This window comes from Delphinapterus leucas, chromosome 1, assembly GCF_059928025.1.
Source record: "Delphinapterus leucas isolate spDelLeu-1000000601 "Yukka" chromosome 1, BTC_Dleu_Yukka2, whole genome shotgun sequence".
NCBI lineage: Eukaryota > Metazoa > Chordata > Mammalia > Artiodactyla > Monodontidae > Delphinapterus > Delphinapterus leucas.
Window position 1 is genome coordinate 72,234,179 of NC_143129.1, and position 16,347 is coordinate 72,250,525.

Consider the following 16,347-nt stretch of genomic DNA (forward strand, 5'->3'; position numbering starts at 1 on the left):
CCATCTTATAAGGCCTGGTACACCCCAAACTTTAGAATCTAGACCCAAAGTCTCCTTTTAGAGTGTCTTAGAGCTCAGAGATGACTTGTAAAATGAATAAGAGAGGGGACACAAGGGTTGTGTGGCTATCCTATGAAAAACTCATTCCTACAAATAAGGTGAATATGCAGCCTCTTCACAGTCTTAGGGTGGCAACCAGTGTAGGACTGACTGTGACTTAAGTGAAGGCCTGAAGACTTCAGAGCAAGACCAGCAGTCTCTCCTTCCATCATGATGTCCGTCCAAGCCAAGTGAGGAGACCTTGGTCTCCTCTTCCTTCTTTCAAATAAAGTTGCTACTTTCAAGGTTCTGCAACCTTTGAAAGACAGGCTGAACTGCTAGAGGTGCCAGAGAGACAAGGAGAATAGAACTCTGTTGATGAGAGATATTTAATTTTGTATTTTAAAAATATTTTATCACATGTAGGATACTGCTCAGTAAGAGTCATAATGCATTTTTATTTACAAGTAAATGTAATTTTTTTTATCATCTCAAACTAGTCACCTTGAGTTTGTATTGTTCATGGACTATTTTCCTGGAAATACCAGAAGGAAACATGGTACACAGTGATCCCATTTATCCCAATCCTTGGCCCCATGATTGGAAGAGTAAATGTAGCCACTTTACCTTTGACTGTCTATTCGCTACTTCATATAATAAATCTGCCTTTACCCTAAACCCTGAAACTGATCTCTGATTTCTTTTATCGTGCCTGAAATAGCTCTTAGGTAGATAAAGATGAGTAAAGTTATCTTTAGCCTCCGTAACAGAGCTCTGTTCTGGGCCCTTATAATTATCTCCAGCACTAACTTCCTTCTGGTTTGCAAACAGGGGCAAAAGAACAGCTGCCAGTGGGGTCATGTGACTTTTCTTGTAGATATCTTTCATCTCTTTTTTTCTTCAAATCACTATACAACCAGCCTGGTGCAAAACTACTTTGAGAGTGGGATTTTACCCATTTCATTAGATAGTAAAAGGTCATCTGTCGCTTATACATAAGAAGCTATTGTTCTGGAGGACTCAAGGACCAGAGGATGTTATAAGTGTATACATTACTTTTTCAAATACAAATGAGTATAAAGTTATCAATGGAGATATATCAGTTTTCTAGTTCTTAGCACTTGAAAAATGCAGTGCCTTTCAAGTTGTTAGTTAAAATGTAAAAGAGCAGACATAATCTCCGTCCTCAGTAACGAATTATATTTTCAGATATATGCATAATATGTATCTATGGCTTATCACGTATGGACGCAAATGTATCACTCATGTCTACCTTTAAACTTAGGCAATAGGTGTTGAGAATAGAATTGTACCTCTTTGAGCATCTCTGCTGTACCTGTTTATTTTTTTTTCTCCTTCACCCCCAATATCCCACTCTCACTACACAGATACTTGAACACCTGGCCTTTAGTCCTGGAATCAAACCAGACACTCTGGTGGTCAGAGTGTACATTCATGAGTCCTCTGGTTATTCTCTGGGAATTTATATCCATTCCCTTACCTACTATGGCTGTCACCGAAAAAAAAAATAAGTTCATATTACTCAGATTATTAAAAGTATAAATGTATTCTTCAGGGACCAGGTAAGAACGTATATTGTTTTGGGTGGTTCCATCCTACTCTCTATTATGAAGACTGAGTCTGTATTCTGGTTGTTCATAGTTTTTTGTTGCTTTTTGTATGCGTGAGCAGTCTTGAGACAGACGATATTTGGATTTAGAAGGGATTTCTGTGTATCAAACAAGACAACTTTGTAACAACAATAATAAAGGATCCCTAATTCTGGACTAGATTCCCTAGAACTGGACCAATGTGAAAACATAAAATCCCAATCTCTAGTATGTTTGGATATGCCAGGGACCAAGGTGATTTTCTTCCAATAAACAATCAACTAATATATGCAAGGCCTATGTAAATAACCCTCTGTTGGATAACCCTCAACAAACAGGCATCCACACCACATACACCCCTCAACTGTGTCCCCACCCCCCATCACTTCTCCAAAAAGGATGTAAGGGAGTAAGGAGTTAAGGGTAATAAAACCCAGAAACAGTGCTATTTTCACAGAAAAAAGGATCCGTCAGTAGCATATTTCTTTAATCATCGTTATTTACAATTTATCATCTGACAGACTTACAGAGAATAAATAAAGAAAAGACAATATACAATTGGTATATCTCATTTCTTTTTCTAATACAGAGAATTTTTATGCATTCTATTTTGGAATGACTAAGATAGTTTTAAGCAAAAATTAAATCAGTTTGCTATTTACCCCTTGACAAGACACATCATCCTCCAAAGCCTGCAGAATAAAGCCCAGATGTTTCCTCCTCATAGGAAGAGTGCACCACATTGCTTCAGAAAGTCAATCCTCAGAAAAAATTACCAGACAACGGGGTAGAAGAATAGGATATCATGAATAGTAAAGGACATAAAATGAATAGGCTAGATTACAAACTCTTGGTGCGTTTGTAGGAATCCGCTCAACTTTCAATTATTTCCAAGCCTCTTTTCAAGAAAACAGTTTTTCACTGCAAGTGATTACCTATCCCTTTGGGCTTTCCCTCGAGTCTCTTTGCAAATTGCTTTACATGCAATTGTGAATGTGGGTAAGCATGGGCTAGCTTGGGACTCCCATCTTTCTCCTTTGGAGGCCCGTGAAGTTGTTGACAAGGTGTTTGCAAGAGAAACTAAAAATCTTGTTCCAAAAGAGCTGGGTTTGGGGCCAGGGTCGCTCCCTGCTCTTGATGGGGTGCCATGTAGAGAAGTACCTTGCATTTCTGTCTAAATACCTCAAAGAATAAGACATTTCCATAGATCAATTTCACCATCAGTAAACCTAGAAATGGAGGATGTAACTTACAGGTACAAGTCTGGGCACTTTTTCCTCTTTCCTCCTTTGAAAATAAACCCTCTACATTACAGCAAAGCAATTTTCCCTAAATTCACCCCAGTTATGCCAGATGACAAGTTTCTGCTTCTACCTTTTATTCATTCAAAAAACAACATTTGTCAAATATCTGTGGTGGCTCACTATGTGCTAGGAACTTTACAGGACATGGGGTATACAGAGGTGAACTCACGTATAATCTTGTGACCCTTAAACAGGGCAGCTTAAAAATGCCATCATAAAACTCAAAGCTGTAATCCACAAAACCAGAGTTTCAACTCCCCTATCCCCTCCAAACCTCTGGGCTACAGCTGCAACCTACATGTTGCAGCTGTATTTGCATTTAATTTGGTCCAATGTGGTTGCTATTCCATTTAAGAATAGACTTTCAGGCAAATGAAACTTCTCTACTATTCTGAGAATAGTGTTTTGATACTCACTAGGGGTCTCTACCATTGTACTCTATTCCTTCCAAAAGCTCTTCCTGGTGCCATTAATGAAGTGCCGCCTTAGCTCTTGACCAAAATTCTGATTTATTCTAAAGTCCTCTCCTTGCCATCATACAAATCCTACTTGTTGGAACTGCAGAAACCACCTATAATTAATTTCCTTCTATCCTAGCTGGTGAGCTGTGGGTCTTACTGTCCTTTGTGTTCCCTGATTTTTCTAAGCTGTTCTTGGATTGTTTCAGATGCTGAACAGCCAAACTAGTCAGAAAATGTGGAAACAGTCTAGGTAGGATATTGCTTGTTGATAAAGGAACAGATTAATTTGTTATATTCTCTTTAGGATTTTATAGAATTGTATCCAGACGATGTCTTTCCTGATGCAACCAAGAAGACCAGGTTACAAATCAGCAAGGGTTAAAACTATCCAGAAATGAAATGTGTACATGTGAAGAACTGGTGAAATCTGAGTAAGGTCTGTAGTTTAGTTAATAGTATTATACCAATGTCAATTTTATGGTTTTGAAACTGGACTATGGTTATGTAAAATGTTATCAATTGGAAAGCCTGGTGTTAGGGAAAGGCCACTCTGTACTATTTTCTTGTGAGTCTTAAAGCATTTCAAAATAACAAATTGAAAAAAAAAAAAAAAAAAAGGATACAGCAACTAAACAAATTACCCACCATGGTCTGAGCCAAGCAATGTAGCTAATTGTAGCAGAGAACTCAAAATGCCAGAAATCCAATAAACATTAACCATTCCAGTCTCTTTCCATCTCAATTTAGCATTCCAAGACATTTACCAAGTGGAAAAGACATTCATCTGTTTCTATAAAAATGTTAAATTTTAATTCAGAAGGAAATTCCAGCATAGATCTGGATCTGTGTCTTCCAGAAACATATGCTCTGCCAGAGGTCAGAGGTCTTACTGAAAAGACTAAGAAGGCAAATTCCAGGTCTATAAACTCAATTTAGGATCAAAGCCTTACTACCTCTATACTGGGAGTAATTTAAGCCTTAACTGTAATTTTCTTCATTTTTGGGGTATATTTGGGCAAAACAGATGCTATTCTGTTTTAGACTATTTCCTTGGTACGTCTTCATCTCTTTCCCCTTCTTCAGTTCTCCTTTACTCAAAACATATGGCTTAGCCCCACATCATGGCTTTCTTGTAGGAAGTCTGGATGAGACTAGAAAAACACATGGTTCCAACATGGCATGTACCTCTTTGTGCAGATATCAAACAAGATTTAGTCTAGTTTAACTTAAACCTGTTGTTCCAATGTTTCCCTGTGGCCTTTCTAGGCACAACAGTGATGAGCATTATTTAAAATGGATTTCATTAACAGAAGCAAAGAAGGGAACACAAAGCCTCATGAGCTAACATAAATTCCCCATCTCTTGGTCTTCATTTCCAAAGCAGCACTGGGAAAGCCATGTCCTGTTCAGACAAAGAGTTGATTTCTTCTCACCACCATTAAACCCCAGTACCTGAGGCGGTCTAGAACACACGTGTTCAAACTGCCTCCCTCTCCCACTTCCTGTGAGATGAAAAGGTCATTCCCTGGTGGTTGCTTGTGTGTTTTTATGTTCATGCTGGGCTTCCCTTTTCTTAAATCTCTGAAAAGCTCCCTTCCATGTCATACTCTGCACCTGACTTTTCATTTTTTAAATAAATACTTTTATAATCTCTATCATCCAGAATTGCTTCTCTCTCCATATACATCTATCTTTTATCTTCAACACACTTACTTTCTGTCCTCTCTCGGCTCTCTCTTCAGAGAGATCTGCTTTCATGCTTCCGAATGGATTCTCAACAGCACCCCCTGTGTCTATCTTGCTTGCCCTGACCTCCCCCATCCTTCTCACGCACTCTCCATTATCCTTTACTATGTAGTCTTCTTTCTAACTCCCACGTGCCCCGTCCAGTCACATGCACGTTCATTTATTCATCCTTTACTCCATTTCCATACAATGCCCTTTGTCATATAGTCTTATAAACTTGCAAGTGATCTTTCCATAGCATTAAAACCACTTTTCCCCCTCGGGGGCCTCTTTCTACTCCAGATCTTTTCTTAGCTCGTATGTGTCTGGACAGCACATCAAGATTTGGACTTAGCTATCAGCACATTCACCAGCAAAAGTATACATTTAAATCTGACTACCCCAAAACCACAATCTGGACATAAAATATTTCACATATATCATGAAGAGGATAACTTCCTAGAAAGGTAACAAGGCCCCACAGTTTATCATCCCTTTTCCTATCTCCTTTTCTACATAATTCCTAGCTTCATTCTTCCAATTTGGATTCCAGCTACCTTTAAAGTCTACATACTAAGCCTTCGCCATTGCGCCCTGTTGGGTCTCTCAGATTTGTGCTGCTAAACTCGATGGGTCTGACTAAGGGAGAAGTTAAAACTGTATCTGTAGTACCAAAGCCTTAGCGCCAGAAAATGGTGCCTTCCTCATCTCAGAAAAAGATAACTGTACCTGACAATACATATTTGCCAGCTGCTTGAAATAGATTACCTCTATGACTCAAGGCCAGAAAAATCCAGACGTACTAAGTTCATTTTAAATATGATTTTTTATGGGATCATGAAATGCAGTGTATTGACGCAGAATTGTAAAAAGAAGTAAGTGGAGAGATATAAGGCGAAGGAAGGGGAAATTATGTCTTTCCTCTTGCCACATAGGAAGTCATGGCCTGGGCTGGATGTACTCCTGCCAGAAGTACGTGGATAAAGGAGAATAAGCTACAGGCCCTGATTTCAAGTCCCTATGATTCTACTGAAATGGAATGATTAACGTGTCAACTTGACTGGGACATGTAGCACTCAGATTAAACATTATTTCTGGGTGTTTCTGTGAGGGTGTTTCTGGATGAGATTAGCATTTGAATTGGTGAACTGAGTAAGGCAGATTGCCCTCTCCAATGTGGGTGGGCATCATCCAATCCAATGAAGCCCTGAATAGAAGAAAAAAGTAAGGGGGATTTTGCCCTCTCTGCCTGACTGCTTGAGCTGACACATCAGTCTTCTCCTGCCCTCAACTGGGACTTATACCATTGGCCTTCTAGTTCTCAGAACTACAGCACCAGCAGCTTTCCTGGATCTCCAGGTTGCAGGTGTCAGATTGTGGGACTTCTCAGCCTCCATAATTGTGTAAGCCAATCCCCCCATTCCATATACATATATAGTCTGTTAGTTCTGTTCCTCTGGGGAACTCTGAATAATACATGAAGTTAACACTGATCTTGGGAATGTAGAGAGTGTGGCAGGCCCCAAGTATAAAAGAACATGTCTGGCCCTGCATATATCAAATGAGATAATGTATGTGGTACACCACATGGTAAACTTTAAAGCACTGAACAAATGACAGGTGTTACTATTACTACTATTATAGTGGCTTCCCTACATGATCTCTTTTGCTGACCACGATCTTCAGAGAAGGAGATGATCAGATAACTGAGTCTGCATCAATTGTAGATCCAGTTATCCAATGAGCACTGAACGTATCAGAACTGGAAGAGACTTCAAGACCATCTCATCTAACTTGTTCCAATAAAGAAACAAAAGTCCAGAGAAGCAAAGTGACTTGTCCAAGATGATACACTTGGCTTGAGGCAGAAATAGGGTCACAGCTCCCAAACTGATGTTCTCTCCAAAGTTAGTCCTGGGAGACGCCGAAGACCAGACTCACAAGACAACCATGGGGAAAGGGTATTTTCTAGGGGAAGGAAGATGACCCGCAAAATGAACCTTGGGGATTGGGGATTTACGCTTCTGCTGTGGTCTGGAGCAACGCTGAAGGCTGGACAGGGTGAAACACTCAAGTTCCTGAGAGACTGCGTAGAAGGTGGGCTGGGTGAAGGCAACAGAAGCAGACCCAAGGGGTCAGGTCTATTTCTTCTAAGTTTGGGAAGCTTATATTGTGATCTTTTCTTCTCAGAGGGAATTGAGGGTTCTCTTTCCCTGTTTCCTACTGAATCTGAGGATCTGTGGAGTGTGAAAGCTCAGAATCTGTTCTGAGGGGACTCTTATTTGACAGTGTTATCAGTATCCATGGATTCTGAAGCCAGAGCCTCAAACTTTCTTTTTCTGCTGGTCATACCATCTCCAAGGCAAGAGAGTGAACACCAAGCAACAGCAGCGAATGACTCCTCCACGCTCAACCTGCTCCTCTCAAGGGACTCCTAGGGTTAAAAGGACATTAAACATCATCTCCCACAACCACTTATGTTTGAAACCCTATTGACAAAAGGACAGTGACAAAGGACTCCCCATCTCTGGAGGCAGCCCATTCATCCTTGCATGTTCTACCTCTGGTTATGTTTTCCCTAAGAAGGAGTGGAAATCAATCTCCCTGTAACTTCCCCTCATTGGTCCTCAGTCAACCCTTTGGGAGCGCTCAGAACATATCTATTCCCTATTGTGCATGGCCTTCAGATTTATGCCTGAGAAATTCAATCACCAGCGCTTGGGTTCCATTTGGTATTCATCCATTAAAAGAGGTGGAAGATTTGGAGAAGATGAACCAAAAGGCCTAGGATCAAGATATCAAAAAACAACAGTTTGTACCGACTCAAAATCAGGCTCTCACTAAAACACACACCTGAAAATGTCTGAACAAGACAAGAGGAGGACCCTCTACAGAAATGAATATCACATCTGTTACCTGTCTTCCACAGGTCTCTTTTCATGTGTCCATTCTCTATTCAAGAATATTTCCATGCACGAGGCTTTTTTTTGTTTTTGTTTTGCAAATGACGATTTCTGTTCATATAGCCTTGCAGTAGATATTCTTTCCTATGTACATCCTCTGTATTTCCTATGCATATAGATCTCAACCCTGATCCCTGCCCATGAACAAACAAAACACCCATTCAAAGAAGGTGGGTTTTTTCAAGCATGTTAACATCTACTTTGCCGGGAGAGGAAAATGCAGAGTTCAGGACATGTCTACAGGCCGAATTAGGAAATTAAACCATTGGTGACTAGTTACTGAATACCATTTCATCAGATTCTCCACACTTACCAAGTATTTTCCCTAAGTCTAATCTCATGTTTCCTAAGACATTACTATTCTTCAAGTGTTTTCCTTCTGAAACCATTTTTTTAAAAAGATGACATGGAAAACATATTGTAGAATCTGCACATTCATAAACACAAGCATATTTAACCTTTATAAATTATCTCAATTATCTAGCCTTTGTTATCCAACTTTTTTAGTATATCAAGTAAGATTCTTTACTAGATTTTATCTGCCCTATTCTGCCCTAGGCTTTTTTTTTTTTCTTTTTTAGTTCTTTAATGTAAAAAAAGTATATATGTGTCGGGGTAGAGAGTGGGGGAGTGGAGTGGAGGGAGACGAGGGACAGAAAGAGATAAAGGCAAACAAGCCTCTGTCTCTCAGGTCCATTCAATGTCCAAATGGAGTGGCTTAGGCGTGGGTGAGTGGTAGGTCTTGTGAGGAGGACCTGTTGCCAGGCATTGACAGCATCACTCGTCCCCTTGCTGAAGAAGCAGAAGGTGGATTTCCTGGAAGGAGGGACGGTGCTTGGTGTCTCTTCTCCAGCAGCTGAGCATCAGCTTATACACAGAGTCAGGGCAAATGGCAGGCTGGGGGAGGTAAGTCTTTGGAAAGAAAAATGAACAAAAAATGAGACTATTAAGAAGAGCGCAGAGAAAGGAAGAGCAGTTGCATCATAGTATGAGTTGCCCACTCCCCATTTTCTTGGACTTGGAAAGTGAAATGAGAGGGGTGTCTATTCTTCCTATTCATGAGAATTCTAAATCCCATCAGTCCCTTTTCCATTCCTTTTGTCTTTTCCAGTTCTCTGGAGCAGACTTTCCTGATGGGCCATCCTGTGGTCCCTACCATCATGGAAAAGATGAAACTGAAGCAAGAAGACATCTTAGACTGGAAAGCAAGCGATTAGAACACCAAACCTCTATTTATAGCCTAGCCACAATGAGATTTATTCTGATTGAGCCAATCATGGCAAAAGGGCAGAAAGTATATTAGTTGCCTCAGCTCCTTTATTGGAATAAAACCCTAGTCACTGAGATGTGGGATATATCCCCGTAGCTCCTAACCATAACCTTCTCTGTGCTCCCTCTCTCCTGTACTGGCCCAGGGAGAGAAGATTGGATTTCTTCCTTACATTATTCACCAATATTTGTACATTTACCCCCTCTACAGCCCTGCCCTGAATTCCAGCCTAGAGTTGTATTTGGCTCTACTCCCAAAGAACCAGTTACTGACTGCTTCCACCAGCAAGATGGCCACTCTACTGACTCCAGGTCATCTTCTGTTTGCCTGTAATCTGTTACTGTCATTTCCTTACCTATGTTTTTTAACACCTTGGTATATTGACATATTCCTAAAGCAAACCTAAATTTCTCAAGCTCTTTGAAACATGGGTCCAACATTTGCAGCTGGTAAATCATTAACTATTTCCATCTTGCCTTCTCCCACACAAACACCAGCTTATGTCATGCATCATAGGATCATAACGAAGCTCTATCTTTAATTTTTTGAGGAACCTCCACACTGTTTTCCACAGAGGCTGCACCAATTTACATTCCCACCAACAGGGCACGAGGGTTCCCTTTTCTCCACATCCTCACTAGCACTTGTTGTTTCTTGTCTTTTTGATAACAGCCATTCTGAAGTTGTGAGATGATATCTTATGATGGTTTTGAGCATTGATTTTTTTAATTTAAACTTTAGTTATTTATCCATTCACTCATTTATTTATTTTTGGCTGCATTGGGTCTTCGTTGCTGTGCATGGGCTTTTCTCTAGTGGCGAGCGGGGTCTACTCTTCGTTGTGGTGCGTGGGCTTCTCATTGTGGTGGCTTCTCTTGTTGCGGAGCATGGGCTCTAGGCATGCGGGCTTCAGTAGTTGTAGCTCGCGGGCTCTAGAGCACAGGCTCAGTAGTTGTGGCGCACGGGCTTAGTTGCTCCGCGGCATGTGGGATCTTCCCAGACCAGGGCATGAACTTGTGTCCCCGGCACTGGCAGGCGGATTCTTAACCATTGCACCACCAGGGAAGTCCCAATTTTTAATTATTTAATTCCATTTAGACCATGAGCTTTTAAGAAAAGTGCTATCTGAGAATTCTTTACAGTTTGTAAAAATAAATTGAAAACAAAAATGTCAAATACATTTTAAAATTATTGAAATTATTGTTATAGACTTCCAATTGAATACAAAAGATTTAAGATTTGCTTAAGCTGTGAGCCCTAAGTATAAGATTCTTTCTAGAATTTGTGCTACTGAAAAGTTTTCTTCTGCATTATATGTGCTATGTTCAACAAGTTGGTGACATTGTGCCATGTGAAAACAAATTAGGTCACACATGTGTAGTCTAGAGACCATAAAATCCATCTAGCAGCTGATATAGTGTTGAGAAATTACCATCCTTAATTCTAATGTCAAACTTTTAAAATTTGAATACTGAAATTTGAATAAAATTTAAAGTAATTAAATTTTGTAAATTGTAATAAAATACAAATTTAATAAATTACGTTTAGTAAGTCCATATGTTAAATTAAATAAACTTTTATCAAAAATTTAAACTTACAGATGAGAAGCTTACTAGCATATAATGGTAATATTTGGCTTTGGCCTTGGCTTCAGTCAAATATCTGACTTTACTATTCAAATGCAAAGCAGACAGTGGACATGAAGTGGGGGGAGGGGAAGCATGCCTTTCTTGCCTGAATGTTTGATAGTTCAATTTTGCCTCGTGTAAATTTTTTTTTCCCATGTGGGATTTCAGTCACTGAATAATAAGATGAGGGAAACGGAAAGGTTTAAAATATTCCTCCCTTTGCCTACAATTCTAGGATGTGCTCAAGTTAGAATCATTATGATAATAAAATTACACTTTCTAATTGAATGCACCGCCTTTAATTGGCCACAAGAATCTAGTAGGTCAACCAGGTGGCCATGATGTGCTACTAGTCCAGGAGAAAAAACATTTTTCCTTGTTCTACTCTCTTATCTCATGCACACCGGAGTAAATCTGCCCCTTGCCAAGGTAAGAAGGCAATTACCTCATAACCGAGATAGATAATTTAGATATCCTGCTACCAAGATATCTACAGAGTATCAAGATAAAATTCTAGGACCCCTCCTTCCTATTTTTAAGCTGCATATTGTACAATCTCTAGTCATTCCCTCATCCTTTGCTTGCTTTGAGCCATTTAAGCCACAGAGGATCTACTTTTAATCTTCAGCAAGAGCCTTCTCCCTCTCCTCAACTGTTATCATCTTCCTGCCTGAGATGCCACACTCCAAGTGTGTGCTGTAGCCAGGCCACTCTGGGGTTTCGGTGCTCCCACCACCAGCGAGCTTTCAATCCCACGTCTCACAGGAACTTTAAACACTGAGTCATCCAAAGGAAACTTGTAGTATCTTAACTAGGAATTGGGGCCCTTGTAAGCTAAGAAGCCCAGCTTTTCCTGAGTCCTGAGATGCCACAGCAGCTGGGCCCAGAGGTGCCTTCCAAGAACAGCAAGGCCAGGATGTACCTGAAGGTCTCTGGACATGTAAGTCAAGAAACATTTCTAGACAGTCCAAACCAAATTTTTAACGAATGCTAATAAATCCCTTATTCACTTTTAAGCTTACGCTCTTGTTCCTATGTTTCTCAACCAGGAAGACAAACCACACAGCCTAGACCAGGAAATAGATCAAACATGAGAGATAGGATTTTATTTTCTGGTATCTCTGAGTTGGGGAGCAGCCTGAGGGGACCCCTCATGTTCTCCAATGACCAAACGGGTTGACACATGGATAAAGCAGAGTGTATGGATGCCTAGGGAGGACCTTGGTCTTTCACATCACCTGGATAATTAGTGACAAAAGTTCTTGGTCTTTTACATTAGCTGGATAATTAGTGACAAACAACTATGATCCAGGTAGCCCGTTTTCCCGCTCAGACCTATCCTGTTAAGTCAGAACTTTCCTTTCTCTCTCCTTCAAGAGCACCCAAGGCCACATCTCTCCACCCCCAACAGTTCTCACCTGCCTCCCTTGGTCTCGGAAGAACTCTCCAGTATTCTCGATGACCTGTTCATCTGACAGCTGGGAATAGGGCTGTTCCTGGCAAAAGGTGAAGGTCTCCCACAGAGTCACCCCGAAGGCCCACACATCACTTGCTGTGGTGAATTTGCCCTGTTTAAATAAGAAAAAGAATAATCTGTGCATAACAAGAGCTGATTAGGTTTTCATAATCTGGAGTTTTGCCACTTTTACAACCCAGGGCAAGGAATACTGGGACTGCCAAGATGCTCATGGGCGATCTGGAAACAACAATAGGAAGTTGTCTCGATGCCAAGCTACAGGCCCTTTTCTCACCCTCAGGATCTCTGCTGAGGTATACTTCTCTTGGAGATGAGATCCAAGGGCTGAAAAGGATGCAGCCGTAAGCTATCTGACTCTCCCAGTGCTTGTTAGAAGGTCAAACTCTAGGATCTAGGGTAGCCTTGGAGAAATGCCCAGGGGAAAGGCAAAATTAGAATGGGAAGCAATTGTTTCTATGTGAGAGATACGGAAATCTAGTGTAAGTGCCCCAAGTAGTCCTTGTTCAATAATCGTCACAGTCTTGAAGGATAGACTAACGAGTGACAGCAATGAGATTCAGATGCAATCAGCAGGTATTAAATACTTGCATATGTTCTATTCAATAAATACAGTGCTGACATAGATGATATTATTTATCCTTATTTTTCAGATCAGAAAAGTGAGACAAGAGGTTTACTAAAATTCCCTGGTTAACGAGACCACTAATAATGGAAAAACTGAGATTTGGACCAAAACCCTCTGAATCTTGGTCTAATAATCTTTTACACCACCACACAATGCCTTTAAAGGGAGCAAAGCTTAATAATCGCATTAGAAATGAGTAAAATATGTGATTCATCTATATAGATGATAAAGATCTTTATAAGGATTTACATAAAATGGTATATATCACAGCATCATTTATAATCGAAGGAAATTGGAAAGTACTTAAATATCAAATTATAGTGACATTATTAAATTATAGGATATATCCACACAATAGAATATTATACAGCAATTAAAATCATGTTTTTGAAGAATATTTACTGCCAGTGAGAGAGAATTGTATGTGCATAGTATCATCCCAATATGTAAAATAATTATATATATAATACATATATTCAGAGAAATACATGTATAGAAAAAATCCTCAAAGGAAATACACTAAAATATTAATAGTGGTTATCTTGGTGAAAGGAAGGGGATAACTATACATTTCTTATTTCAACATTAATTATGAACCCTATAAGATATGAACAAGAAACAAACATATTAATAATAAATTAACAAAACTAGATTGCTATCAGGCTTTTCTCCACAAATGACAAAAGACAAAATTACACATACACAGCATTGTAGGAAGTAAAAGTTTAGTCTAATAATTCTATAAATCAGCTACGTGGTATAAAATCAACAGTAAATTGTCCCAAATGTGCATGGTCAGAAGATATATTTCTAAGGCGCATTTGAAAAAAACGTATTCACTTGTGGTCCAGAATACCAAGAGCTGGATAAAAATTATAAAGCAAAGAATGAGGACCTTAAAAAGTAAATGGTGAAAATCATTAAAATACAAATATAGAGATCCATCTAAATAATTAATTAGAAACATGGTTATGAAATTAATACAGAAGGAAAATATTTTGTGCGGATAACAGTTCTTCAAATGACAAGATTTTAATACTCTAAATTAATTAAGATCAGTCAGTAGGTGGAAAGGGTAGAGATGAAAAAAATGGTACTAAATCTCTTCTCATTATGGGTATATTTTTAACCTTTTCCTCCAAACTTTCTACGGTTATATTTTAACCTTTTAACCTTTTCCTCCAAACTTTCTACGGTTATATTTTAACCTTTTAACCTTTTCCTCCAAACTTTCTACGGTATATATTTTCTATGTTATATTTTATCAGCAGAAACAGGCAAGTGTTAAAAATAATAATTAGTACACAAAGTAAATCATCTCAAGTCAGAGAAAATATCAAAGTCTATTTATTGTCTGCCTCCTGCTGTCTCAGGTGCACCACTACACACTGTCTGCATCTGCCGACATGCCAGCTGCTAGGGCAGAGCTCAGAAACACAGGAAACTCACCAGCAAGATGCTCTCCCAAGACATCCAGCGGATCGGGAGTACTGCCCGGCCCTGGATTCGGTAGTAGTCACCGCTGTACAGGTTTCTGCTCATTCCAAAGTCAGCTATCTTGATGGTATAGTTCTTACCCACTAAGCAGTTTCGTGTGGCCAGATCTCGATGAACAAAATTAAGCGAGGAAAGGTACTTCATGCCAGATGCAATCTGGGTAGCCATAAACTTCAGGTTGGCATAACTGAGGAAATATAAAGGAAGAGAGAAAGTAGCCTCTGGAAAGAGGAAGCTGTGAAAGGTACACACCCTATAGTTGGTACCAACAAACTAGGGTTCCAACCTCAACATCCCTTCTCTATTCTTTATGAATCTCTTTGCTTTCCCCTAAAGGGCAGCGGCTTTATTATTCCCTGCATACTAACCTCCCCAACCATTCCAGAACAATGATGAACTTTAAGGCTCACTGCTCCCCACTTCAGATCCCAGCTTAGTCTCATGAACACAGGGAAGAGACAGAAGACCCGACGTATTTACCTGACAGTGGGTACATTGCTGAAGGAAGAACTGGGGGGCTCGTGGCGGGAAAGAAACTGATTGAGATCTCCATTCTCCATGTACTCAGTGATCATGCAGAGAGGATCGTCAGTGATACACACAGCTAAGAGACGGATGATGTTTGGGTCCTTGAGCCGGGACATGATCTTTATCTCCTTAAGAAAATCATTCCTTTGGAGGACAGAGGCATAGATAAACCCAGAGGTTGCCAGAGTTAGAATCAAGAGGGCAAAGAAGACACAGCAAAGTCTAGTCCTAACCATTATACTGAGTCTTGTTTCCCTTTGGATAACCTTTGAGAGAACAGAGAAATTGGTACCTGGAAACTGTCTCATTCTACTCATCCTGGAATGCGATGTGCCCTTATTCAACTATAATTTGGTGGGGGGAACATGGACCATGACATCCACATGTGCATCCCTAGTATCCAACAGAAGGCCTGCCCCATAGAAAGTGATTAATATTTGCTAAATCAAATATATGTTGCTAAAAACTAGTCTTAAAAATAAAACCTTCAACTGAAAGTCATATCTTAAGTGCACTGGGGTCTTTACCTTTTTTAAAGCCATGGAGGGACTTCCCTGGTGGCGCAGTGGTTAAGAATCTGCCTGCGAACGCAGAGGACACGGGTTCGGGCCCTGGTCCGGGAAGATCCCGCATGCCGTGGAGCAACTAAGCCTGTGCGCCACAACTACTGAGCCTGCGTTCTAGAGCCTGCAAGCCACAACTACTGAGCCTGTGTGACACAACTGCTGAAGCCTGCGCTCTAGGGCCCGTGCTCCACAACAAGAGAAGCCACCACCACAAGAAGCACGCTCACTGCAGCGAAGAGTAGCCCCTGCTCACCGCAACTAGAGAAAGCCCACGTGCAGCAACAAAGACCCAATGCAGCACCCCCCAAAAGAGAAAAACAAACAAAACGCCGTGGAGTCACTCTATAAGTAAAGGGAAGGCACTTTTTATAAAGTGAATAACCACCCTCTGGTTTCATCTGATAATTTTTTTATTTTCTCATACTGGTTTCTTTTAATGCAGGGTGCACCAGCAGTCAGTCACAACACATATTTAGTAGCCTGTCCAAAACAGCTGTTTAAAGTTCACGGTGGTAATGCAGCGTCATTTCAAAGGAAGTACTCACTTGGCCGAAACTAATAACTGTTTGAATAGATGGTGACAACCACCCTTGAGTCACAAAGTGGGCTATAACCTTCCAAGTAGCAATATTTGGGTTAGTGAGACCGCTAGCC

The 16,347-nt window shown here is 40.2% G+C and overlaps 1 protein-coding gene across 1 annotated transcript in view; it reads right to left on the reverse strand.

Moving 5' to 3' along the window:
- Positions 1-15: 15 nt before the first annotated feature.
- Positions 16-16,347, reverse strand: part of DDR2 (discoidin domain receptor tyrosine kinase 2) — a 162,002-nt gene continuing 145,670 nt past the window's right edge. Inside the window, exons 14-17 of the mRNA XM_089911949.1 lie at positions 15,080-15,271; positions 14,552-14,786; positions 12,419-12,568; positions 16-9,014 (exon numbers count right to left, since the gene is read on the reverse strand). Coding sequence (XP_089768075.1) covers positions 8,880-9,014; positions 12,419-12,568; positions 14,552-14,786; positions 15,080-15,271 — 712 coding nt within the window. The 3' untranslated portion in view covers positions 16-8,879. The remainder of the gene's footprint in view (positions 9,015-12,418; positions 12,569-14,551; positions 14,787-15,079; positions 15,272-16,347) is intronic.